The sequence below is a fragment of the Tinamus guttatus genome, unplaced genomic scaffold (assembly GCF_059628265.1).
Source record: "Tinamus guttatus ecotype Peru unplaced genomic scaffold, ASM5962826v1 Tinamus_guttatus_pri_ptg000038l, whole genome shotgun sequence".
Taxonomy (NCBI): Eukaryota; Metazoa; Chordata; class Aves; order Tinamiformes; family Tinamidae; genus Tinamus; species Tinamus guttatus.
The window spans coordinates 1229573-1256832 of NW_028288572.1; the positions used below are offsets into that span (position 1 = coordinate 1229573).

At 43.4% G+C, this 27260-nt stretch overlaps 1 protein-coding gene across 1 annotated transcript in view; it reads left to right on the forward strand.

Annotated features, from left to right (window-relative positions):
* The first annotated feature begins 418 nt into the window (after positions 1-418).
* Positions 419-27260, forward strand: part of KCNK9 (potassium two pore domain channel subfamily K member 9) — a 78925-nt gene continuing 52083 nt past the window's right edge. Inside the window, exon 1 of the mRNA XM_088535091.1 lies at positions 419-1030. Coding sequence (XP_088391217.1) covers positions 463-1030 — 568 coding nt within the window. The 5' untranslated portion in view covers positions 419-462. The remainder of the gene's footprint in view (positions 1031-27260) is intronic.

Genomic DNA, 27260 nt, shown 5'->3' on the forward strand with positions numbered 1-27260 from the left:
CTTCCTTTTTCTTTTTCTTTTTTCTTTTTATTTATTTCCCCTTTTCGGGGGTGCTGCCCCCGCTCTGCCCCTCGCAGGTGCCCGGCGCTCCCGTCCGCGCGGCAGCAGCCGCCGCCTCCTCCTCCCCGCCCTCCCTCCTTCCCTCCCTCCCTCCGTCGCTCTCCGCCGCCAGCCGGGGCGGCTCCTCGCGCTCGCCGCGGCTCCGGCGGGGCTCCCCGCGGCCGCCAGGCCCCCGGAGCGGGGATGCTGCCCCCAGCTCGTCGCCCTCCGCCTCGCGCCGCCGCCCTCCGCGCCGCGGCCGCGCTCCCCGCGCCGCGGCCACCTGCAGCCGCCGCCCGCCGCGCGCCGCGCGCCCAGTGAAGCCGCGCAAACTTCGCGGGGTGCGTGTGTGTTTTCTGGGGGAAGGGGGGGCGGGAAAGCGGCCTCCCGCAGCCGCCTTGCCCTGCCCTGCCCTTGCCCTGTATGGCCCTGCGCACCGGCCCCGCTTGGCTCGGGCACGTCGTGCGCGGAGTTTCGCGCCTGCAGGGCACCTGGTCGCGGCGCTCGAGCAGCCTCCTCTGCCTCTCGTCCTCCGCGGAGCCCGAGCGGCCGCCGCAGCGCAAGGTGCCCCGGAGCCGCCGCCGGCCCCCCCGGCAGCCGCCCCGCTGCTGCTGCTGCTGCGGCTGCGGCTGCGGCTGCTGCGGCCTGTCGGATCGCCGGGCGGCCGGGGGGGGACATGGTCCCCTCACTCGCCCCTTGCTGGCGGCCATGAAGAGGCAGAACGTGCGGACGCTGTCCCTCATCATCTGCACGTTCACCTACCTGCTGGTCGGCGCCGCCGTCTTCGATGCCCTGGAGTCCGACAACGAGATGCGGGAGGAGGAGAAACTCAAAGCCGAGGAGATCCGGCTCAAGGGAAAGTACAACATCACCAGCGAGGACTACCGGCAGCTTGAGTTGGTGATCATGCAGTCCGAGCCGCACCGTGCTGGCGTCCAGTGGAAATTCGCCGGCTCCTTCTACTTTGCCATCACGGTCATCACGACCATCGGTGAGTGTCTCACCTCGGGACCGGGGCTGAGACGAGGAGCCGACGCGGTTGGGAGCCAGGTGGCAGTGCACGATGAGAGTCTCCCCACAACCCCTTCCCCGCAGGGACCGTGTTATGCAATTCAGTGCTCTCCACAGGCACTTGTTGAACTCAAAGGTGTCCCGTACCTCTTTCCCTGGAGATGGAGCCCCTGTCTCCTATGTGGGACTGGAGAGGAGTGGGGCTAGCCAGGTGGGGGGACTGGCACTAGCCAGGTGGCTACTAGCATGCTGTGGCTTGGGTCACAAGGAGGAGGGGAGAAGAGGCACCATGACAAGCTCCTGGGGTCTTCTGCAAGGAAAACGAGGCCGTGTTGCTGTGAACCTCCTTGGAGTGTTGCGTGCACCTTCACTTCAGAGACATGAGGGAAAACTTAGCCAAAAAGCTGTTGCATGAGAATGACTGACAAAATGCTGAGGGCAGAACTGGATCAGCTCTGCAAGCCCTTGGTATGGCCACTTAGTCCCACTGTCACAAAGTTTGTTTTGACGTTGGTGAGGGTGGTGATCCTGTAGCTGGGCCTCCCTCCCTTGCGTGTGCCCAACGTGTTCCTGAAGTTTTCGGTGCAGCCAGCAAGTCTGATGTGCCAACAGGTCACAGAGGGTGTCTCTGTTTCGTGGGCATACAGTCCAACAGGCAGAATGAGACCTGCTGGCACTTCTTTGTTGCCGAGTGTAAAAGTGTGGGGCTGTAGCGGAACAGTCTGTGGACAGAACCACAGACTGACATCTTGCACCTCTCTGCTTCACTCCGCTAAAACGGAGCATTTCGTATAAAGTTTGCTTCCGTGCTGTAAAAATAAATAAGACTTGAGCTCGAGGCTGTAGTGTGCCGACAGAAGTGTGCTGCAACTCCTGCTTCGGCTTGATGAGCGAGTGTATTTCTCCTTGTTTTGCGTTAATTAGGGTGTATTTGGTGAGGCAGTTGATAATCGTTCTCACAGCACTCCTAGATGCACCCCCCTAAAGTCAGGGGAGATCTGAAAAGATCTCCAGTGTTTGCTAATGGATTGTATTGAACGGGACAAGAAAGACTAGCGCTGTCATTAATATAGAAAGACTCAGTCTTTTTACTGTTTAGTGCTTGTTATGACCAATTTGCACATTATAACCTCCAGATACTGACTGTTCAGTTTTCAGCGGAATGTCCGGTCCACTGTCATTTGTATTTACTTACTTTTGCATTTGACTTTTTTTTTTAATTTGGGGTAGTAAATAATTTCTCAGGAAAGACCAGCTAGCAATCTGAAACCTATTTGTCCTTACAAAGATAAGATTTTTAAGTGATAATTTCTTCTTCTGCTTATGTTACTGCATGCATACGTGTGTGTATATATGTATGTATTAATAGGCTAGAGAATACAGTGCAGAATACAACTTCGTAATAGCAAGGCAAATGAATTAGATTTCCTATCATTCATTGCGATGTCAGAACTTGATCACTAATTCTCTCTTCCTTGATACATGTCTTTTAATGTATTTGTATAAGCGAATACAGGATTGTCATGTGCTTCTGGACTAGGTATAGAGTTTGCACATACATGCCTATATACTCCCGGTGCCCTATACTCCAGTCCGCCCTCTAAGAGGGGACTGCAGTACTTTGTGTGTTCTTATGCTCTCTTGGTGGCAGGTAGAATGGGCTGTAGATGTTGTCTGCTCAGGCAGTATTTTACCTGGAAACAAGTACAACTTGCTTGGGAAACCCCACAGTTTTCTCGTGCAAAGAGGTGAGACTCATTTAGGAAGCTCAGAGCATGTCTGTGTGCAGAGGATGGTGTACATTTCCGTAGGCAGAGGTGCTTCGGGATGTCAGGACTGTTTAAAACGTGTATAGCAACGGGGAACCACTGGGAGGGAGAGTGGTAATAAAGAACAGTGCAGAAAGACAGACATCCTTTCATGATTGTTCATTTAAGAAACCTTGCTCCAGTATGTGACATATATGTGATCACGCTTTGGAAAGTTTATTAAGAGTTGCTATCTGCATTTTGCCAAAGCCACTTTTCTTCTATTTTGCATATCTCTTCAGTGCAATAGTACCTTAATGATGTTAACTGTTCTGTTGGCAGTCTGCAGGAGTGAGCATGAAATGCTTTTGTTTAATTCTTATTTGTAGTAGAAGAGTTTGGTCTACAGGGGGAAAAACGCTCCCTAAACTGAAGTTTTGAGGAAATTAAGAAAGGATTTCCTCGCTGCTTCCTGCACAGGGCAGTGATCTTAAATGTTCCTGTTAACCTTCTGTGATGATCTTTATTTTCAACGTAACCTGGCGTACTCTCAAGTGTGCATTTCCTTCTCCCTCTCAGACCTTCCAGACAGTCTTCAAGAAGCACGTGCATCGCCTGCGTTAGTGAGTGTGCTGTAGTCAGTAGGTGTCCCTGTAAAAGTGCCTCTTTATTATCTCAATAACCCTCTCGGGCTGGATTTTAAAATAGATTGAACAAAATACTGCCTGATCTGGAGTGTTAAATATAGCTCCACAAACTTCATTAAAAGATGAGAGCGGGCTGTAAAGCCTAGCGATACCCACACGGTAGCGTGCACGTTTACGTCCAGCTTAACCGTGCTCCTCGAGATTGCCGTGCTAGCAACATGTCCCAAGCGACTGCCTCTTTAGAGCATCGATCTGGGCTCCTGTGGCTCTGACGTGGTACAAGGCAGTCACAGCTGGCGGGGACGGTGATGCCGTGGAGGCTGCGGAGCGGCGTGGACGCCAACACGGCACGTGGTGCTGAAGTGGACAGCGCCGCGCATCCCGCCGCGCATCCCGCCGCGCATCCTGTGGGGAAAGGAGTGCGCAGCCACCCGGGGAACACACGGAAAGGCTGCCAGGAGGACACACGGGAAGCCTTCCATCCGTGCGTGGAGAGGCAGCGCTGTCTGGTTCTGCTTTCGCGTGTCCTCCGATCTCATTCAGCTTTTTATCGAATGGTGAAAGGGAGTTGTCGTGGATTTGTCAGTCTGAGCAAGAAAAAACAAAGTAGGAGACGAGCAGCTAATCAGAGACTTCTTTTTTTTTTTTATTTTTCCCCACCTGCGACCTAAGATGTTTTTACTACTCCCCAGGTACAATGTTGTTTTACTCTACTTTTTAAACTGATCCATCAAGGAAATTAACAGCTGCAGGTACTCCATGCTTGAGGGCTCTGCTCTTAAAATCCAGAGGCAGAAGAGAAATAACCTGTTTTTGCAAAGTTTTGGTCGTGTTTGAATCCTGAGAAAGTTTTAGGTGATCAGAATGAACTAATAAGCTCCTCTTGGCTCGCAGCACTTGCTAACTTTGTTTCAGGATTCTTCTCACATAAGAGTTAGTTAGTATCATTTCCCATCCATTTCCAGTTACCCAGCCAAAATGATGACAGGGAGTGAATTAATCCAGTTCTTCATCCAGCTTCTTGTCTTTTATGTGATGCACTGTAGAATTTGCTGTTGAGTTAGTTGAAAGGCTGGATATGATGTATAAAAGCATAAACTTTTGAAAACAAGAGGTAATTCCTGCGTTTTCTATTATTTTAATGACCTTTTTCTTCAGGTTTGTAGGGGTGAACTGACTATTTATATATAAGCAGGTGTTGGCACTGTCAAAATGTGTTACTGGTATGGATATTGCTCCATCGTTTAGGCCTTAAAGGGTGATAGTCATACTTGATTTAACACCACCGAGCTCTAGTAAACAGTGAATATTTCTGGAGGCTTGTGTAGAATGTAAAGAAATGAAAGCTGTTTATGTCACCCTAAAATGAACTGAAACAACAAACAGATTGAGGATTTTTTTATTTATTTTTTTCTCAGAAGCAACTGTGTAAGAAGAGCAAAATGCAGGCAGAGTGTGTGCTGCAAATTGGAAGTCTCGTTTTCTAACTTTAGGCCATTAGTATCCATCTCTAATCCACTATATGCAGTGACTGAACTGTTCTGGTGAACAGAGACAAAATATTTCTGAAGAATGTGGTGCAGTACCTGTAATGATGAATGGAATATCTACCTACTGACAACTGCTTGGCTACTTAGTTAACCACTTAAGAGCTGGCTACATCCAGATGAGAGGATTACTTACTTCTGGCAGATGGTTGCCTGACGGGGAGTTTGATTCTGCATTAATGAACTAAGCAAACAAAATGCTTACACCCATTTCAGGACAGTTGTTAAGTCTCCTTAGCCTTTCTTTGTTGCATCCATTTACCTTTCTGTAAAATGGGTATAAAAATACTCACCAAGCTGGTAGTGCTGTGATATCTGCAATTTAGTGTTAAAAAAGTTTTTTTTTTTTTTTTTTTTTTTTTTTTTTTTTACATTTTTAAGTGTGAATTGTTTGTTCAGAATTGCTTCTTCTTTAATGTCATCTTTTGGTGTTTGAACTCTGCTCTTGATCTTTTATAGATAGCAATACCTAAAACCCGTCCACTCATAAACTTTGAGGAGGGAATCATGGCAGATGGACAATTTGCAGCGGAAAGAAAGAGAAGAAAGGAAGAAAAGACACAAAAGGGAAAGAGAGAGAACAAAGTCACCCATACTTTGGTCAATTAATTGCACCTTTTGTGTCTTGCTGGGATTGTGAAGGTCAAATTTAAAACATTCAGGTGAAAGTGGAGAGCACGATTTTCTGGTGATATGAATGCTTGTAGATCTCCTGAAGTAATGCAGCTATTCTGATTCATCCCATCTTTGGCTTCAGTGGGAGATATGGGGACTTGTAATATCTGCTGGTGGTATCTCCAGGGCAAAGAAGAGATCAGCTTCAGTGTTTCACATGAAGATGAACCCTGCACCAGAGTTTGCTTCCCTGGATTACAATATCCTGTAAAACCTTTTCACGCCATTTGTCTCATTGAGAATTATAAAACAAAAAAAAATCTCAAATAGAGTTCTACTGCCCCTGAGGAGGCTTGATGTGGCTGCTTTGTTCACATGCTCACAAAAACAGTTCTTGAGTTCTTGAAAACTGGTTTTGCAGTGATGCCTCTTGTTCTTGCCAGAGGCACATTAGCAAAAGCTTTTAAAAAGTCACTGATAAGTAAGGCAAAATGATAACTCAGACTGATGCTGGACTGATACTTCCTGCTGTATGGCTTATTGGCAGTGTAGCTGCAATATACAGTAATCGTGCAATAATATCCAGTAATATAAAAAGTGGTTTGGAGGAAGTGCTGAGAAACTCCTAGCCACTCATTTGGTGGTGATGTGACCAGACTTTAGCCCAAAACAGCCTTGAGAAATGAGTTTCTTACAGTTTTTATCAGGATTTGGTGCTCTTTCTTTTCCTCCTAACTTTTTTTTTCCTTCTTAAATTGAAGCATGTGAGATTTAGATTAGGCATTGGAAACTTTTCCAACTGTCAGGGTAGTTGCGTGCTGGAAAAGATTGCTTAGGAAGGCTGTGGAATCTCCATCACTGGAGGGTTTTAAGAAGAGTTTAGACAAACATCTGTCAGGAATGGTTAAATTATAGCTGCTTTTGCCTTTGGGGAGGAAGATGGACTGGCTGACCTTTTGAAGTCTTTACAAGACATATGTTCTATGATTCTTTCGATGCCCCTTTTTCCATGCGGCTTTAGCTCTGATAGTTCCTGGGAAAGTTTGTTTCTCTTGAGAAAGAAAACCAAAGATCTTTAATGATATTTTTTCTACTATATGGTCTTTGCACATGCTCATTGATCATTTTTCTATGCAGCAAAATCATTTATGTGCCTTTGCAAGTGTCAGAATAGAAATAGCTATGTTTGCCCACTCACAATATTTTAAGTTATGGTGTCAGTGAGTCTTTTGGGATAGGAATTAGCTGAAGAAGAAAATGATAGCACTGATAAAAGGATGTGAAGCAGAAATGTACAGGACAAAACTGTGAGGAAGCAGTTGTCTTATAGACGAAGAGTAAATTAAAAGATATAGCTGTTAACTGTGGGCTTATGCCTGCTTTTCATAAATAAAAGGAAATACCCTTTTGGTTTCTTTTTTAATGTGGATTCAGCATCAGAATTACAAAGTTTGATGGGAAGGAAATATGATTAATGGAGAGCTTCCCTTTTGGACTGCGTGGGTTTTGGGACGGACTCTCTGAATCACTTGGTGTGGCACAAAGCATGGGCCAGAAAGCTGTCAGCTTCCCTTGAAGCTAATCTAAGCTGAAATGCTTAGTTTCTTCAATGCTGGAGAATATTCCTTCATAAATGATGAAGGCAATGCTTGTGGTTTAGAGCTGGTGTTACACAGCACTTTATATTCAGAATGCTCTACTGACATTAAGTGATTCATCTTCACAACACCTCGATGTAAAAATTACCCTCAATTTAGAGACAAGATAAAGTGACTTGCTGAAGATTCAGTTTGGGATCTATTCTAATTCTCAAACAGTTCGCTTCCCTGACTTTCAGACCACATGGCATTAGCTTATAGCCTGATTAAACAGTGAAGATGAACCAAAGGCACAAATCCACAATGAATTCATGGTGATATTAGTAAACTCCTGCACCTTAGGTCTTCTAACTTGCAATAGGAACAGATTCTGTAGCCTAATTTTGCAAAGAGGCATATACAATTCTGGATCATGATCTCTGTTATTACTAGGTGTCCTTTTTCGAAGGTCCTCTTGGAAATTTAGCTGCCCGGTTCCTATGGATGTTTACTGAGAATCCTTAACACAATTCAGAAAATGGCTGCATGAAATATCCCTTGCCCCTGTGACAGATGCTGGCAAGGACACTTGCTGATGATGCAGAGCTAATCAGGAAGAGACCTTGCTGCTTCTAAGTAGAACTTACAAGTTGCTGTGGACTTGCAACAGATGTTTGTTGTATGTAGCAGACAGGTTTTTATCTCTTTTCAATAGGTAAATTTTCTGAATGGAGGTATAGACTACTTTAGAAATTTCATATCTGTAGGCTGTTGTGATGCAAATTCATTTTTATTTCATTACCTTCTCTGGATGTAGTCGCTGGAGTCCACGGACCCCAGTCTAAAATCTGTGGATAGATTCTCATGTTGCCTGCATCCTTCACGAGTTTGTGATGTGACTGGCTACAACTAAAGTTGATATCACTGGAAATGCAGCCCCTTCAGTTTCTTTGATTAAACAGAATGTGTATGAATTAGGGAATATTAAGCAAAAAAGAACCAGAAATTAAGGCAGGCTGTAAATAATGGTGAGAATGTTTTAACTCACATTACTTCAAGATCAGGCTGTTATTTGACATGAATTACACAAAGCAAGGAGATATACTCCATCACGAACTAAATCCTAGAAAATATATGTAATACAAAGTGAATAATAATCATTAGAAGGGAAGAATGCAAGTAATTTTCTGAGCTGGCACTCACTGTACATAGCAGTTTTAAGGTTTTTATTCTTTTCAAATGCTAGAGCAGGCAGATTTTGATGAACTGGAGCATATGTTGTCTTCCGTGTTTATACTTTTTTTTTTCCCAGGCATGGAAAGCTAAACTACATACCTACTACATAGCTAACTTCTCTAAAAGAGAAGTCTTTTAGACTTCTCTTTAGATAGTCCATCTCTATTATGGACTCATGTACAAGTAATAACCTACTCGTTAGGATAATTAGGAGAGAATAGACTATATTGTCCTTTGACTTCTCTGCACCTGCAAGAAAGAAGTGCTTTGGAGAAAGCGGACAAATAGTGGGGTTGAAAAGTATGTGATGGAAGCTGGTTGTCTCCTCACTCTTCTGTCACAGAAGAGAATCTCTCCTCTTAACTGTGGGAGCTTTCTCTGACAGGAAAATTTCACACAGAGTTTTAGGACACAGATTGATGAATGAAACCTACAGCAACTCTCTAATTGTGTAGTGCAGGAGATTAGTCTCAAGGGAGCGTACATAGACTTCCAGTTTAGGGACATTCTTGTCATATTGAAGGAAAGATAGAAATGAGAGATCTGTTCACAAGGCAGTTGGCATTTTGAGCAATTTCTGATATTTGCTATGGAGATGTTTTGTGTACAGGTGGAGTATTTTATTTCCTTCCATCTTCTGTTTTTTTTTTTTATGACTGCTAGAAAGAATGTCTTCTTCCTCTGTTTAAACCCACACAGTGGTTTATTACTATGGGAACTATATCATAAATTGACTATAGTAGCAAAACTGTGACCACCTGGAGTTTTGACCTGTCAATATGCTACATTTCACACTCATTTGGAAGTTTTAAGGAGCGGACACAGTAGAAAAAGGTGTCTAATATTCTTGTTTCAAAGGCTCCTGTCTCTAGTACTTGAGCAGCCTCTGTTAGCTGTTAATAGTCCGGACTATATACTGACATGCCTGATTTCACACAGTACTGATGTCAGCAATAATAGTGATAATCACGAATAATTTCTAAAAATCTGCATCTGGGTACTTTGAATAAGCATGAGATGGAAACTAAGGGACTTGCAATAAAGTGAACTCCAGCAGAAAGAAGTACTTGACTGTAATGCTCTGTATACATGTATGTAATATAAGATATTGCATCTGAAATGATGCAAAATTGTTGACAAGATAATAGTGGTTGAACTCAGTGCTGGAATTTTGCATCAGAGAAATAGCTTGTACTAACAGAGGAGACTCAAAGTCTCAGTGCTCCTCTGTAGTCGTTCTGGTGTGAGTTTTAAAAGCCTACTTTCATGGTAGTATTTTTTTGCTGAAGACTGCTAATAGTAAAAGGATGCCTTTTCAGCATTATTCAGGATTGCTACATATCCTACATATCCTAGACTGAAAAAAAAAAAAAAAAAAAAAAAGTAAGTTCCTTAGACTACTCAAGAGGAAAACAGCATATTTTGGGACATGGAAGTTTGGGGACCAAAGTTTGGGAGGCGACATGCTCTCCCAGCATTTAAAGAGATCTGCCCGCCACTATTCCTCCACATCCTTCATAGAAGGCCCTAATCTACTGTTTATTTGCTACTGGATGCCAAATGTGTTACCTTTGTAGTCTTTTTTTGCAATATTACACAGCTGTATTATAAAATGAGGTTAAACTAATCCTGAGGAAGAGTCACAACAGTAACCTTGACTGTGAAATTTTTCAGTTGCCCCTTGAACAGGTATATTAACAATTCAGACGTCTTCTTGGTCTTGCCCCTTCTGAGTTTCTTCCATCCTTTGCTATTTCATGTGGCACGGAACACTGCAAGAGGAGGAAGGAGATGGTAGCTGTTCTGTTTGTACTGATACCGTATCAGCTTTTGCATTCCTTTTTGTTGTTTTTGTCTGACAAACCAATAAATGAGCATCGAGTCTTTTGGCAGCAAAGGCTTAGGCTCATGATTTGCTCTTAAAACACATCCTGCCTAGTAGTAAAAGGACTGTTATTTAAAGGGCACTTTTCAAAACAATTAGGGGTTTAGTAGCAACGTGTTTGCCTTAATGAGTGCACTCTGCCAGTCAGAGGAAACAACATAAGCTGATACCTACTGATGTAGGCCAACAGAGGCAAATTAGCAATGTTACAAGTCAGTTCATGAATGTACTGCACACCCAAGAGGTTTATTTTAATGCTTGAGAAGCACTAGATATGATTCAGAATGGCTTCATTTCTGTTTTCTTCCCAAATATCCACCCCCAATTACATTTTCATTTAGAAGGCTTTGTACAGCTCCTATGTTTTTGGTGGCTTAATCTGTACGGGTTCTATTTAGCTCTGGTTTGACTTCTTGGACTGGCACCAAAGATAATTTTTCATAGAGCGTCGCTGTGTTACAGTGTATCTGCATGTAGCTTTTGCAGTATGAAATTAGAAGGCAATGTCCTTACAATGTAGGTGGACCAGCTGCTGACACTTTGGTCTTCTGTCATAATTTATGAATTGTGGTTTTGATGGTGGTTTCCCCTATCCTCCATTTCCAAAGCTGGGGAGGATAAGTATTTTCTGACGCCTTTTTTTTTTTTTTTTAGGATTTCAACTAATTTTTCTTTTCTTGAGGTGAAACACAGTAAAGTTTGGTGGTGCTGAAAAGGTAAACGCATGGGACACAAGCTTGGCTCTGAATATCTAGCTGTAGATATCACAGTGGAAGTTGCTGGCTCTGGAGCATTTGTATCCTCTGTTTGGAAAACTGAAACTTGACTGCATGTACAGTGATGAGCAGTTAAAAAGATTTCCAGGATAAAAGATCCACTCTGGGGACCTTTTCACATTTTACCCAGTAGATGGTCTGTTCCTGAAAAAATTAAACGTGGTACAATGAATAAGAAAAACTGATAAACAAATGATAAATAGGATTCAGTCCAGACCTGGAGGAAAAAAATCTTTCTAGCAATGATGCTTGGGAAATGCTCAAATAGGTTGCTTGGGGAGGGGATAGGCTCTCCTTTGCTATCTCTTGAAGAACAGGATAGGCAAGCATCTGTCAAGAGTGACCTATGCATACTGTCCTGCCTTGCGGCAAGGTATGGACTACTCTCCTCCTGCCTTATTTTCTATGGTTCTGTACACACACAGGCTGTTTGAAGTTTGTCTTAGATCTTGCCTGGAATCTATGTAAGTTTATCTTGTCCTTTTTTTTTTGCTGTTGTTGAAGGTTCCTGGTTCCTTGAGGGGTTATCAGTGCTGCTTATGATTTCATCTCCAGCTGAAAATCTGGATAAGAATCAAACCTCTTCTCTTAGCAGCAATTGGTCACTGGCAGCAGTGTCACTTTTTTTTTTTTTTTTTAATGGCTACTGTTTGAACAGCTCTACCAGTAGCTGTTGCAGAGAAAAGCAAACAAAAGTACCTATCTTTAAAAGAGGGACAGCAGGGAACATGGGGACTTAATGCTCAGTCAACCTAAATTTGATACTCAGGAAGATATTTGAGCGAGCTGTTAAACAATCAGTGTGAAAGTACCTAGGGGTAACAAGGGACAAGCTAGAGCTGACACGTTTTTTTCATGAGTAACTCATGTCTGCATTTGATTTTTTTTTTCACTGAGGTTGTTGAGCTAGCTAGCAGATCTTGACTTTCAGTACATGCTTTGTACGTACTTACAATGTAGTGTAATTGCTGTATGTAATGCTGTAACGTTGTATTCTCAGTTCTCATTGAGTTACAATGGATGGGTGCAAGGGCTGGGCACATACACACCATGGACTAGAAGTTGTGTTGTGACTGGGCTGCTCCTTGTCCCTTGTGTATCAAGAGATTAAGCTATTCAGGAGGATGGAAATGGGGCAGAAAATGCAAACCCGGCTGGCCCCTGCTAAATCTGCCACAGGATAATTTCACAACAGAATAAATAAAATGCTAAAAATACTTATCAACAGTTTACTGTCAAACTGGATGAACATAACTTGTAGAGTCTTACAAGGATCTGTTTTGTGTTTGCTATTATTCAATTTTTCATTAATGGCTTGGCTGATAGAACAGAGAGTACACGTATTATTAATGGTGAGAGGGGTGGCAAGCACTTCAGAGGGCAGGAGTAGAATGCAGAATGATTTTGATAAATTGGAGAAATGGTTTGAAATCAATATGATGAAATTCAATAAAGACAAGTGCTAAGTATTATACTGCAGAAGGAAAAATCAAATGCACACGTAAAAATATGATATGAACTGACTAGATGCAGTACTGCAACCAGAACATCATGGTGATAAAGTGGATTACAGTCTAAATATGAGTCTATAGTATAAGACTTTCAAAACAGGGAAGCGTTGGACGTAGGACACGGAAAGCAATTATTCTACTCTGTTGTCATTGGTAATGCTTCAGCTTGAAAACTGGTTCCAGTTCTGGGCACAGTGCTTTGAGAAGGGAAGCAAAATCAAAGTGTCAGGAGGGGAAAGCAACAAAAATGATGAGAGAAAGTTTGTCCTGCCTTCATTCTGAAGTGAAAGGAGATTGTTTACACTGAAAATGAGAAGTATAAGAGTTGTAACAGTCTTCAAATATGTGAAAGATTATTGTAAGGGGGTCAGTGGTCAGCATTTCCTTGTGGCTACCCAGGGCTTAATCTGCAGCATGGGGGATGTAGGTTCTCTGGCAGCAGTGGGAACATCTGGGTCCATACTGGAACATGATCTGCAGGATAGTGCTGATAAGATATCGATCTGATCAGGTGAGAAAGTTGTCCAACAGGCATGGTCTTGGTATTCCTTAGTCTGCCTGCAAAGTAGATAACCTCCTGAGATCCTTTCAGGCCACACATTTCTAGGAGTGTGGGAGTGATAGTGCTACCCAGGATCTAGCTGGGTATTTTGAACAGCCCTTAAATGATGGATCTAAGCATCCTGAAACCCTTTGAATGGGTCTGCTGAGGTTTCTCCAGGGACTCAGCTGCTGGGAGTGTGCACACCGTGGACGCTGCTGAATACCATAACAAGTGCCCTGCACCATTTGCTGTCTGGCAGTGGACTTCACTCAGTCAAGGCCGAACTTGCCTTGCTACAACATGCATCAGTGTGGGTATTGCAACCCTACTCATTTGTATTTTGTATCACAAATACTGTCATGCTGAAACAAAGAGATTTCTCCTCTTTCCCCAGGTCCCATGCATAAAACCAGGCAATTGCCATAACACAGACAATCATGCAATCTGTTATCTTGGCGGGGACCATTGCCTTGCTACAGAGGAGGGAAATCGGCCCCATAATCCACCTGTGCAATATAGGGCAATGGTGATTTCGTTGCTAACCCCTGCAGCAATCAGTCTATGCCCTCAAGCATGGAATTTGATTATCCTTGTCATTATCTTAGCTACAAATGTTATTAGCAGCCATAAAATTGTCCATTAAAGTGAGAGGAATTACTTGCTTGCACCAAGGGGAGAACAGATAATTCACTACACATTTTTTAAGACTAAATGTATTTTTTTTTCTCAGAAGAGCCCTCTAAGCCTTTTTGCAGCTTCTGTTGTTTTTTTTTCCCTTTGTGTGTGTATGTGCATGTGTTTCACAACCTGCTGCCCCCTCCATGGGCTTAAAGTTCAGATCTTTATACCACAACAATGAGATATACATATATGCCATTGTTCCAATAACTCCAGAGGTCATGAATGTATAATTTTTCATGTTTCATGGCTTGGGTAAATTCTTCATTAAATCTGGAATTGAAGTTGCCTGAACTTTGATAAGATGGCTGGCTGGCTTCCATAACTTCTAGACTTTATTTTTGGTCCAGGCTTCGTTCTGTCTTTTTTTTTTTTTTTTTTTTCCACCTTTCCTTCGCTCCTTCCCCCCCTAGGAGGCTAGTGAACACAAATCATTTTGGAGGCCTCAGACTGACTTGGCATGCATGGACAGACTGTAGGATCACTTGATTTGCTCCTGGAAGTGTCATTTTTATAGCTTTTGGGGGTACTGCAATAATATTGTTTGTGAGAGAAAGAGGTGATATATAACAGGGGCCAAGAAAAGATGCTGGGGCTGAGTGGGTGAGAACCAGGGTAGTGTCTGAAAAAATTTCTTTGTCTTCACTGGGACTGGCTGATTCATTCCCTTCCCACCACCCTGTATTAATTCCTGTTCAAATTTCAGTTCACCGTAAACCTACTTTCTGAATCCCACATGGTATTGTGTTCCCAGCCCCTTCCATCAACATGGAGTGGGAGAAACTGCCTACGTCTTTCCCAACAGACAAAAATGGTGGATCCTGACAGACTGGGACAGATTCTGATTATGGCTGCTCCTTTGTAAAGCTTGTGTAACAACTCGGTTGTTTCTTTGGAGTCACTGGCTTTACATTGAGATGGATTTGTTCAGAATCTGGTCCTGAGAGCCTGTATTTTGAGCGAAGCATCCCCTCCCACTCACCCAACAAATTCCCACACACACTGTGTAGCATCAATATTAGCTCCTGCAGCAAACATAAAATGTGGCAGCAGCCTGAACGGAACAGAAAATATTCCCAAATAGGGCTTAAAAAGGTAAATAAACAACATATAACCAACAAAATCAATACAGTTCCATAGTGGCCATTGCAGATACCTCTGTTCTTGGTCTCTCTCACACTGTACACATTTCAGTGCCATGGAAAATGTATAACTTAGGGGACTTCATTTCAGAACTCAGAGCTGGTCTTGTTCTTAAATACAAGGCCCTCAGTGGTAAGTCTGACAGAGGCTGATGTTAGATAACAGAAGAATTTTCTTCCCTGTCTCCCAAACAGCAATGACTGAACAGAACAAGTGCAAATAAGTATCCAAAAGGGAAATATATTCATGGGGGTTTCAATGTTATTTGAGGTGTCTTCTCCAAAATTCTTGTTCCCTGGGTCATACCCTTTGGCTTAAAAAATGGCTTTGCAAGAGCAAGTACAGGGTACCCAAGAGGGGACAGCCCTTTAGCTTTTGTCATTCTCAAAGCTTTGTATTCCTAAACTACTCTTCTGCTTGGGGGGAATCCTAGATGAAGGAATGTCCTTGTGCTTGCCATCTGTCTCTCATGGTCTTCTGTCTCTACTCTTTACTTTTTCTAACACAGTCAGTAATATTCTAGCAATTCCTGTAGGATTTGTGCAAGCCAAGTGTTTTGGCAACCTGTTGCCTTTCTTTAATGACTGGATGTCCTCACTGATCCAGTAAGGAAGAGACAAGACTGTAGATGAAGTAGGTGGCTAATGACCGTCCCAACCAGAAGACCATGTCATCAACTCTCTCAGTAGAAATTATGATAGATTTAAAAGGAAGAAATGGTGGGATCATTCTTTGGTTGTTTGCATAATATCCATATTATTTGGGGAGCATCCATTGTCCTTTGAATGGTGACGCTTGCTTCCATTCACAATACAGAGCTCTTTTGCCTTGGAGAGGGTGGTATATGAGTAGAAACACTGAAGATGATGAAGAATCTGGAAACATCTATTAGGACAAAATGGACCATTGTTGGAATCATTCATTCAGGTGATTTGCTGATATAGAAATGTTTGGTTTGGTCATTGGCCTCCTAGTATTTTCAGTTCTGTATATGAGAAAGAGTGTGTGTGCTCACTGAAGCTGTTGGAGAGCCCACAGGAGTTGTGTTTCACTGCATTGTTTGCTTTTCTACTGGAATGGTAGCACAGTCTGAAACTGAGGAAAAATATACACCCAACTTTCTCTCACTCTTCTTTTTTTCACATACAACCTTTAAATGTGACATGCCTAACCCTTTTACAAATCTCCAAAGGCTCTTTGGGAGGTCCACAGCCTTGAAAGGTAGACAGAAGGCATTTGTCTCTCCTATGGCTTCCCTTTCGCCTCCCAAGTGCAGTGCTTGATGTCAGTCTCACTGCTGAGTCTGCCTGCAGCATAAATGAGTCCTAGGGGCCCGAGTTTCTTGTCTCTTTAACAGCTTTCTGTGAGCTTGTGCTCAGAAAGAGACAGAAAGATCAAAGGCTGTACAAGTGCACTGCTCTTGGTTTTGCTTACACCAATATGAATCGATTGACTTCACTGAGTTATGAGGGATTTACAGCTGAGGGAGAGCAGATTCTGACCTAATGGCTCCAAAAGAGGCTTTTCTTGGATGAGCAATGTAATTAGAGCACTGAAACAGACAGATTTCATGACTCATCTGTGGGTCTGAAGTCTTTTCTTTGGTTATAGTAGGATGTTCACTATGTCACCACACTTCCATTTCACCCGTGGGCTGATCTAATGAAGGACCAACCTTTGCTTGAACAGAAATCCCTGTGCAGCTGCAAAACATCCTCCAATCTTCATGTCATCATGGAAATTTTATTTACCAGTGAGCAGCCTAGGCAGGGACCTCGCAATCTTGGGGCTAGATACTGAAGCAGGTAGTAAATTTCCCAGTTTTTCCTTTGTTGGAGGGCTAAAAGAAATAAGTGAGGCAGGGAGAGTGGATTAAAGACAGGATCCATTTACTAATGCTAAGTGTCTTAGCAAGGGGAAAGGATGGTGGAGCACATGTGCCAGTGTGGACTTGCTCTGTATATCAAGCTGGAAAGCAATTTATGGATGTTGAGATCAGTAAAGCTTCTTTTCAGAGCTGGTTGGGAGTTTGAGGATTAAATATTTTTATTAGAAGATACCAATACACTTAGGTTGCCAGTTGTCAATTTTGGAGACTGTTGGTAACATTCCCCAGGTTTGGGGAGAGGAGGTAACGGAAAGTATAAGAGGGACTGAGCATGTGTTTGTAACTTGTGAGCTCTGGGTGTATCAGTAACAAACTCCTGGCTTGTCTAAGTGTTTAGAGGACATTCTGAGCGCAGGAATGATGGGGAGGTGGTAGCATTGGATGTTGTGCCTGTTCTCCTACAGATGGGCGGCAGTAGCAATTGACAAAAGGCTGGGGCACTTTCGCCAAGACCGTGACAACAAGACCACCAGGGTTGTGCCGGAGGTGAGTGGGCAGTAGCTCCTACCCTGTTGCATACATAGTCCCACCTCTTGCTCACGGGTCTCTCACCTGAGCTGTTCTTGAGCTGTGATACCTCTTCAGTGCCTGTGCTATTGTGATGGTAGCACTAGCCTTGCTTGGGTCCACCAGGCAAAGTAACAAGGAGATAGTAGTTTCAGGAGAGAGTAGGGAGACTGTGATGCAAAGGGCTTGGGCCCAGCACAGGATGGGAGAGGTGAGGCAGAGATATGAGGATGGCATCGCTGAGGGGCCCTTCTGAAAAAATGGGGAGCCAGTGATGTGGGGAAACCTCCTTCATGTGTCTGCCTTGTGTGCAGCCCTTACCTTGTGGCTGTGGTGGTGTCTTCTAAAGCCTTTACAAGACGCCAGAAAGCATCTGCTCTGAAATCACAGTACACTGGGGAAATGCTAGCCCTATCTTTGACCCTCCTAATTGGGGTGCTCCTGGTGCAGGTGCTTAGCCCAGGTTGTAAGACCTGCCTGTGAAGGCTGCGCGTTATCACGTGCTGAATTGTGTGCCTCACTGCTTGGCAGTAACAGTAGCATAGCTTTATCTGCAGTTGGATTTGATGTAGGTTTTCTTTTGAATTGCCACTCACTCTTAGTCAGAATGATTGGTCCTGTCCTTGGATTCAAGCCCCACTGCACCAGGCTCAGTACCAGCATGAAATTCTGCGTAATTTCAAAAAAGTGGCTATAGAAGACCTCAGAACTGAAGTTTCATTTTCAGAAGTAGCTTTTGCACTTAGGAGGCTAGTTTTCAAGCCAAGTAAGCTTGTACATGCCAAATATGAGTTGGGAAGACAGGTTGAGGTGTGAAGCCATGGAGAAACATGTGAAAAATATACCTTTTAGGACAGTTTGAAAAAGGTATAGGTGCTTGTAACTCTGAATCCTCTAGTAATCCCTCAGCACAGCTCTCTGTCACAAAAACTTTCCTTGGGAGATTTTGCTCTCCCAAGTATCAATGAAAGTTGATGCTGGTCTGCTTAAACAACTCCTTCTGCATTCTGACTTGTGAGGTACAAACTCCCATTGATATTCACAGGAGTTTGGTGAATACTGTTAAAACATGGAATAGGTAACTGCCTGAGGAAATTTCAGTCTCTTTGAAAGATGACAAATTTGAAGAATGAAAAGACAAGAATGAAAAGAATACTACTGAAGGGGAAGAAATCATGAATGTGATAACACATTGCATGATGTCCTGGATATCTTTGCTCCCAGCCATTGGATTTTTTTGTTCAGGAGGTCAGCATATAAAAACAGCTCCTCCGTATTGCTCTAAGTTGTCACCATCACTGACTAACTGAAGAATAAGCTCAAGAAAAGCTTACTTTTTTTTTTCTCTCTCTCAAGAAAAATGCTAGTCTCATGGGTTAGATCAGGGAGGTATTTCATGTCCAAGAGGCTGTGAGGAAGGGTGTGTAGGGGTATTTTTGATGAGCCAACAGATGCTAGTCACTGTAGGCACAAATAATGTTGCAGATGAGGAAGTGGGTGATGAGATGGAGCTGGGCAGGGGATGCAAAAATGGAGTAGGGCTTTGTGGTCATGATAAAGTTGAGGTTGATGTGGGGAATAGCAAAGCCAACAGAGGAGAAAGGGTGGAGTTCTTAGGGTATTCTGCTGGTCAGAATACAAGTACTCACTTAGGTTTCCTTTGATGCTTTTCAAGATAAGTGAGGATTTCCCACCTGACCGTGGTGGCCTGCAGGTACACCATAGCTTGCGCAAGTGTCATTTCAAACAGTATGGGCTCATCTCGGAGCCTGCTCCCCGGGATGCCTGCAGGATTTGTACGTGACTGAAGGACTTTCTTAATTCCTGACACGGCCATGGGGATCTGGATGCAGGATGCACTGTCCGTTCTGAATGAGTCTGAAGCTATAGATGTTTTTAAGCCTCTAGGGATGAGGACTACCATAACCATTCCTAGATTATTTTCCTCACAGAGCTAACTGTAATATAATCTAATGCAACACCAGAGGCTCAAAAACCTCATAAAGCTGCAGTATAGATTGGGTTCCAGCATCTTAGTGTGGTCCTTCCTGAGCCTACAGGTTTTGTGTGCTCTCAGCACTAGGTTTATCATGCTAGAGACCTGGCATGAGATCAGCATCATGAGTGCCTCAGCTCTTTTAATGCTCACCAACACTTTTCAGCAAATTTTGGAGTATAAAAAAGTATGAAAAAACACTGGTGAGAGAGCTGTAGAATTGTTCCAGTTGTGGGTTTGTGGAGGCATTTGGTTGTGGAAACAACCATATCTCAGCAGGGTTAGACAATGCTGGAATGGGAATGCCAGGCCTAAAGTCTTTGGCATAGAACCTGGATCCTCAATCAATAATTTGCAATCCTAATTTTCCAAGGCCAGATGCTGCTTTATGAATTCAGATGGATTTGTGGACGCCTTCCAATTTTGAGTATCTTGAAAACAGACCTCCAAGGAGGTAAGATGCCGTGATAAATGTGTGGCAGGTATGTTGGTGCTTCTGCTTCCTGGCCTGAGAAGTGGGGGCAGGACTATTTAAACCATCCGAGAGCTGTTCTCCAGTTAAACCATGCTCTGGGAGTACAAAATATTGTTGCTATTATTTGTTTCACTGAAGAGAGCGAAATTACCTCAGGAAAGAAAGGAAACCGCCAAATCTACTCTGCTAGCCAGGTCACCCCAGAGAAAAAATTTGATTGTGAACAGCTCAGCACCAAGTTGTTGTGATGCTCATCTGCCATCACTAATGCTGGGAGAGATGTACTGCTTCTTTTCCAGATTGTGTATTTTGAGCACGTTTCAGTAGTGCTCTGAGTTGACATTTTTTTTCTCTTCCTCTACAGTGCCAGTCATTGCCTTTTCTTCATTTTAGTGATTAATTGCTCTAAATACTCCTGCTCCTGGACTGCGGGAGTGCAATTTCTGAGCTGTATTTCATTTGAACTTGCTATGCAAGTACAAGCAAACTTGGGGGAGTGCACACACCCACGTACTGCTAGGTAGAGATGGTTGCCAAAAGGACACCAAGTAAAAGAACAGTTAGTTCTTAAACAAGGGTATAATCTAATAAGCCAAAAAAGAGAAAATTATATATTGGAATCGTCAGTTTCTTCCCCTCCCCCCATTTTCAAAATTTACAGCTAGTACAAACCCTGACTAGAGCAGTGATTTAAATATATATATAGGCATCTGTGCTTCTAAGAAAAGGAAGTGTGTCTGTTTGGGGATCTGTGAGGAATGAGTTGGTGGAGCTCAGTCCAAATTCTGGCAGCCAGCTTTTCGGATTGCTCAAAGCCACCCCCTCACCCAGCCCCGGCAGGGCTCGTGCCAAACTGTTCCTCTCTTCCTTGTCTGATGCCACCTGCCTTCACACCTTCTGCAGGGAGACTGTGTTGGAAGGAGCGCTTCTCCTTCCTGGTTGAGGTCCTGCTGAGCTGGCCCTGAGACACGTTGCAGGCCTGACAAGTCCCACACGTGCAGTGAGAGCCTTGCAGGACTGGTTCGCTTCTCCTTCTCTCCCCCAGCGAGGCTGATTCCGCACACGTGGAAAGCCAAGTGCCTTGGATGCTCTTCCTCCCTGTGGCCCCCATGTGCTAGACACATTTAACCAGCCCATTCCTTGAATTCTTGACCACTTCTGCCTGGCTTATAGTGTCTTCTTTTCATCGTGTTGAAAAGGGACCAACTAGAGGGCATGATGAACTCTTCTGGGTTAGCACTGTGGTGCAGCTCCCTTGCCAACATGCTGACATACACCTCCCCTGGGTCCGGCGTACCACATGTGTGAAGAACATGGATGTGGTTTGGGATCTATGGTAGGACAGGACTTCTTCACCTTTCAGCACTGTAGTTCTGTTTTATTACAGGAAAAAGCTTCAGGACCTGCAAAATATTCAGCAGTCCGGAAATAGAAGGTTATTTCAAGCCGCCTGGTGGTTACAATTTCCTCTCCAGTTCCGAGGTGGAAAATCCATGGCTTGCTGCTCTTCTCCTTCATCTGTTCTTAGGTTGTCCATTGCCAGGACCCTCAATCTGGTTTTGTTTATACACTGCCTTCCAAACCGCACTGTGCAAGTTATTTCTTACAAATCTGTCGCTATGCCTGGGTGTATTTAGCTGTTTAATGATCTTACTGTGCACCTTGAAAAGCACAACAGCCCTTTTCTGATGAAAAGTGGCACTCTGCAGGCTGAGTGCTTTTACCTTGCCTTGACTTGAGAACTTAAAAGAAAATGTTAATTGCTTTGGTAGCATTATTGTTGAAAACCGCATGCCAGGCAGACCATCTCAAAAAGACGAGCCCTGGTGCTGATAAGAGAGACAGTGCAATCTCTGCAAGTCTATGAAAAGGCAGTAGTGCCCAGGGCAAATGCAAAAGTGGAATGGAAATTTCTCGGTGATTTGCTTTCTTGTTGCCTTTGTGTGGAGATGGCGGAACTGACTGGCATCTCGGCACTGTGGTAGCTTCTGCATTATTTTTTCACAGGCTCTGGGCTTCTTCAGTGTGCTGCCTATGCTGATTTTTCCTTTTGTGGTGAATACAAACGGGTGAACAGTTCATGTTGCAACCTTTGCTCTAAAGCCAAATCAGCAGGGCCCTGTAATTGCCAGTGGCTTGGGATACAGGAGATGTTCTCAGGTCTCAGACTTCACTTTCTGAAAACTGCGATTTCTACACGTGCGATGCCTCTATATATTTTTTTTAATTTATTTTAGTTTTGTACTCTCCTGGTTGCTACAGTTTTCCATGTGCCCAGAACTGCCCCTCTCTTAACATCTCAACAGCTAAACCATCATTAGGCACGCTTGAGATGAGGAAGAGAGGTTACTCTGGAGCAAGGAAAAGTGGGGAATGCCACTTGCTAACCTTTTTGTTAAAGCAACCGTCCTATAGGAAAGGATCTGTATGGAAAGCAAAGTGAGACCATGGTGACTGGGCCAGATGCTCTGAGATAAAGGGAGTCTTTGTCTCTGATTTTTGTTCCCTGCACTGATTCTGGATATTTTATTTGAATAAAATGCTTGGACAGTCATGACAGCCACATCTACCAAGCCCCTAGGACAAGATTGTGAATTTCCCTCTGTGAATGAGACACCTAAAACAGAAACATTGCTGTGGCTTCATTGTAGGCGCCTGAGGACAGTACTGCTTCTAGTCCTTAATCTTACTATATCTCAGTTTTCTACAAGTGAAATAGGTCTAACATTGTGTCCCTCTTCCCCTCTTTGTGCAATCTACACTGAGAAGGAATTCTTCCTGTCTCTTACTGGGTGCTCATGCAGTATATAGTGTATAGGTGCTCAGCTGGGGTTTTAAGTGCACAGATCAAATCCAATGAACTAATGCATCATTTCAATTTATGTACGCACCCGTCATCATTCTCCAGATTCCTGGAAAATTCTTTCCTGTTACACATTCATGCTTATTTTCCCCAAAGAGCTTTTAATGGGCAGAGAGAATTAAAGTAGGGTAGATAGCCTGTAAAAATCCAGACGCTTAGGAAAGTGCAGCAACCTAAATTATCACCTCAAGTTATCGCCGTGCTGTGCTACTGAATATCCTGCAAAGTGCTGTGAGGTGCGATGAAGCAGTTGGGTCATAACGATGAAGCTGTTTTGTATCAGGTGGAATCAGAAATGTCCCATTTCATGCTACATGTTTGCAATGATCTTCCATACCAGTACATAGTGATAGCTTTCCTGTCTCAGTGAAAGGCAAAGCCCAAAACTGGCTATAAATTGCATTTAGTTAACAATATCTACAAGTCAGACTTGCATATCCACAAAGATAGCTTGAAACCAACTAAACTTAGTGCTGGCTCATGGGTCAGGAATAAAACAGCATAAAAATGGTCCGGTAGACAAATGGGAAATATAAAGAATCTGCATGGTGTACAGTGGGAGATAAATTGGCCTTGGTAAAATTTCTTTGTTACCAACTAAAGCAAGTTCTGTGGCCTCCTTGACTGTCACAGCAGCCTCAAAACCAGCAAGAAGATCCTTAATACTACTGGGCAGGGTGCAGAGAGCAGAGGAATTTTTGGCACCTCTTTTCCAGTGTGAATATGCAGGGAGGACATGAACATTTGGCTCAAATATATCACAGATCCAATCCCACCCTTAGAAAAATAAGCAGCCTCATGCCCTATGGACTCCCAGTCAGCCAAATCATCCAGTATTTGTTATTTCTTGCTCTGTATATCATTCACTGATAGATTCACTCCCTTTGCATTACTCTGCTTTTTTGTCTATATCTCAAGCTCTCTCTCTCATTTATTTTCTTTTTTTCTTTTTTCCTTTGATCCATGTTATGTCTACTTCATGGGATTTCTACCTAGGGCCAGATGCTGAAGAGTATGTAGCAGGCAGCTGTTACGTATCAGAACAGTGTCTGCTAGGTGAACAGTGATGGCTAAATGTAAAAAGAGCCAATTAATGCTTGTCTGAGCTATTCAGTAACCTATAAACCTACAAAACTACATCCTAGCCTGAGACATTCATGAAATTTTCAGGAAGACCTGGACTTCAGCTTTCTCTAGGAACAGAGAAACATTCACAACCTTAGCACAAGACAGAGTCTTTGCTGTCACAGGACATTTTATTTGGTGCTAGAGGAAAAAGAATAACTGTTGGGTGACAGTGCTGTGGTAGCATGTCGCTATTGGAGTTCAACACTCCAGTTGAACCTTTGCTAGTGTTTGCATGGGTTTCCTAGGGCTTCCCAGGTGGTGCCTTTTTTGGAGATGGAGCTTGTCATTGCTCCAGAGAGACAGGGTAGTCAAGAGATGGGCTGACTAGTGCAGTAGTCAAGATAATCCCTTGGGATGTGAGCAGGATTTATGGTGCTACTCTGCTAATGGATACTTAGAAAGGGAGGGGGAAAGGAGGTGGTGTTATCAGAAGCTTGGGGGTGCGAAGCCAGGGTTCAGGCACGTCACTAATTGGGCTGTGTCATTCACTCTAATGACGGTGCTTTTCAGCCTGAAATTCCATCCTGCTCCCAGGAAATGCGATATGCCAAAAGTGGCCGTAAGCAAGGGCCAAGGGCCAAACTGAAACTTTCAACAAACAAGCAAACAAAAAAAACCCCAAATGCAGGCAAATTAATACTTTCGGTATCTTTTCTCATTGCTGCAAGGGAATCCAGCTGGACTGTGGCTACTAGCTCTCCCAAATATCTCCTAACTTCAGAGGCAGTCAGCTTTCTAGAAGTTGAACATGCTCCTGATACAATTAGTTCTGTTTCTAACTTGAGTTTTGATATGTCGCTACAGCAGGGCATAGGAAAATGACAGCAGACAACATGAACCTCAGAAGTGCATCCTGATATTTGGTGCTAAGCAAGTAGAGAAGGAAGAGAGAGGAGGGTCAGCTCAAGTGATGGAGAGTGTTCAGTCTTTGCAGGTTGACTTTGGTTTATGTTGCAGTCGCAGGGATCCTGGATATCTGGGAAGACACCTGCCAGGTGGGACACAGCAGGCAGATGCGAGCTCACCCTTGCCTAGGAACTTTGTTACTAAAGACTTTAGAGAGCTGGGGTGGTGCTACAGCCAATTCGAAGTCATCTAATACATTTTCCTATATTCTGTGAGCAGGAATAATGTAACTGTGATGCTTTTTCTTTTATCCCTGACATTCATCATAAAAACGAAAGCAATGATGTTGTGACTCAGCCAACCTGAACGAGCCTGACAGTTCTTCTCTCTGATGATCTGGGGCTGGGTTATGATACGGAGTCATTTACTCTTAGTTGGCTTTCAAGCAATAAGGACTTCAGAAATGTCTCTGGTGAGGTAAGGATGAGGGCACTTCTTAGCAGAAGCCAATTCTTATGCAAGTCATACATACGCACACACATACACGCACACACACACACAAGCTGTAAGAAGCTCCTTATTCTTATTTGAAACGTAGCATCAACACACACACACACACAAAGGAGTTGGAAAAATGCCTCATTACAAAGTGAGTTTTTCCATGCTAAAGTGCTTCTACAAAAAGCATCTTGGGACTCCATGGTTTATTCCCCGCTCAATGACTTCTAGACTGGAATTGCTTGATTTTCAAGTCAACATTTTTTTTCCAACTGCCAGTCGTATAAACTCAGCTGGATTCTGGAAATCAAGCAGCATTTTCTCCCTCATGACTGTCATCTCCAGTAATATTCTGCAGTCAGCACATGGGAAACAGCTTTATTGGTGATATTTGAGTCAATTTAGAAACCAGTTCATTTCACTGTGCAGTGGCCCTACATGCTCAGAGTAGCAAATACCTGTTTCTCTAAACAAAACAGGGAGGCCTAATTCAGGCACACGCAGCCTTGAGAAAGAGGGGCTGCTTTTTACCTTGGCATGGTGCTAACTGCAGACTTTCCCCTTATATTTCTATTTCCCATATTCATATTTAAAGTTTGCCCAAATTTTGGTTCAAGGGAGCCCCTTGCATAGAATCCTAGAGTGATTTAGGCTGGAAGAGATGGTCGTCTAGTTGAACCCCTGCTCAAAGCAGACCTAGTCCTGGGTTAGGTCATAGCCTTGCTAGCTGAGTTTCAATCATCTTCAGCATATTATCAAGCTGGAGATTGCACATCCAGTGCTTGACCACCCCTGTCGTGAAGATTATTTTTCTAATATCAGATTGGAATTTCTCTCTGCAACCTGTGGCCATGGCCTGCCATTTCACATTGCACCTCTGGGGTTTCAGCTCTGTCAGTGCCAAATAGAGAATAAAAGAGGGAATAATCTCTTCTCCTGAACTGCTAGGTACTTTTTCTAATACAACACCATGCAGTTGGCCTTCATTGCTGCAAGGGTGTGCTGCTGATTCCTGTTCAACTTGTTGTCCACCAAGACCCCAGATTTTTTTCCTGCAGAGCTGCACCCCCGTCATGTCCAACACTTGCCCTTCCAGAGGATCATGCAGTGGCAAGAGCACTAGAATCCGGAATCCAGATAGATGGATATTAGCAAAAAAGGAATGGAAAAAATCATCCACGAGCTGTCACCAAGGAGCAGAGCAGAGCTGCTTCTTTCTGTAACTCTGCTGATTCTTTTTCCTTCCTTCGTGCAGTAGTCCTTAAAAAATTGCTCAGCATCAGTTGTAACGACACCATTACAGCTTGCAAACATACTACGTTAAACTGCTGGTGTAAGGCTGCACACTTAACCCTGTAGCGTCCCTAGAATCATTTCTGCTGAATCCTCATAGATATCAGAAGAGTCTGAAAGGCTACAACCAGTATTAAATAAAACCTTTTTTTTTTCTTTTTTCATAAAAGTTCACTTTCCTTGAGCGACTGTTCTACAGATGCAAAGGCCTTAGGAATGACATCCTAGTTTCTAGCCTTCATTTCTGTTTCTTATCTTCCTTCAATTTTTGCTAGTTTTACTACCTCGAATAAAGTGTTGATATCCTTTCACTATTTATAGTCTCTTACAAAGTCCACACCATAGGTTATGTTTAGTCAAACTGTATATTTATTGTCTGTTTTAATCTCTCTTGATTACTTCTTTCCAACACTGCAATTATTTCTTATGCTTTCTCTGGATTTCCTTATCTTGAACAATTAGTTATCCTCTCTCTCTCTGGTACTGGGAGTTCAGTGAAAAAGCAATAATGGGAGAGCTTTTCTTGTCTCATTTTTTTTTCCATCAGAACATTCACTTCAATTATATTTCAGTGGTGATTTTAGGTTTTAATTTTTTGCTGCTTCTGATACAAGCATAAATGCAAGATTTGTGCAACTATGTCAGCAAATCTTGGGTTGACTTGGGGACTTTGGTGATTCAAAGCCACATCTGTAGCTTTCGGGTGAAATGAAGGAGCAATGCACAGACTTGCCTGTGAAGATAAAGTGCCTCTGCAGCAGGGCCATTCCCAACTTCATCTTCAATAACATTCAAGAACCAAGGGGACA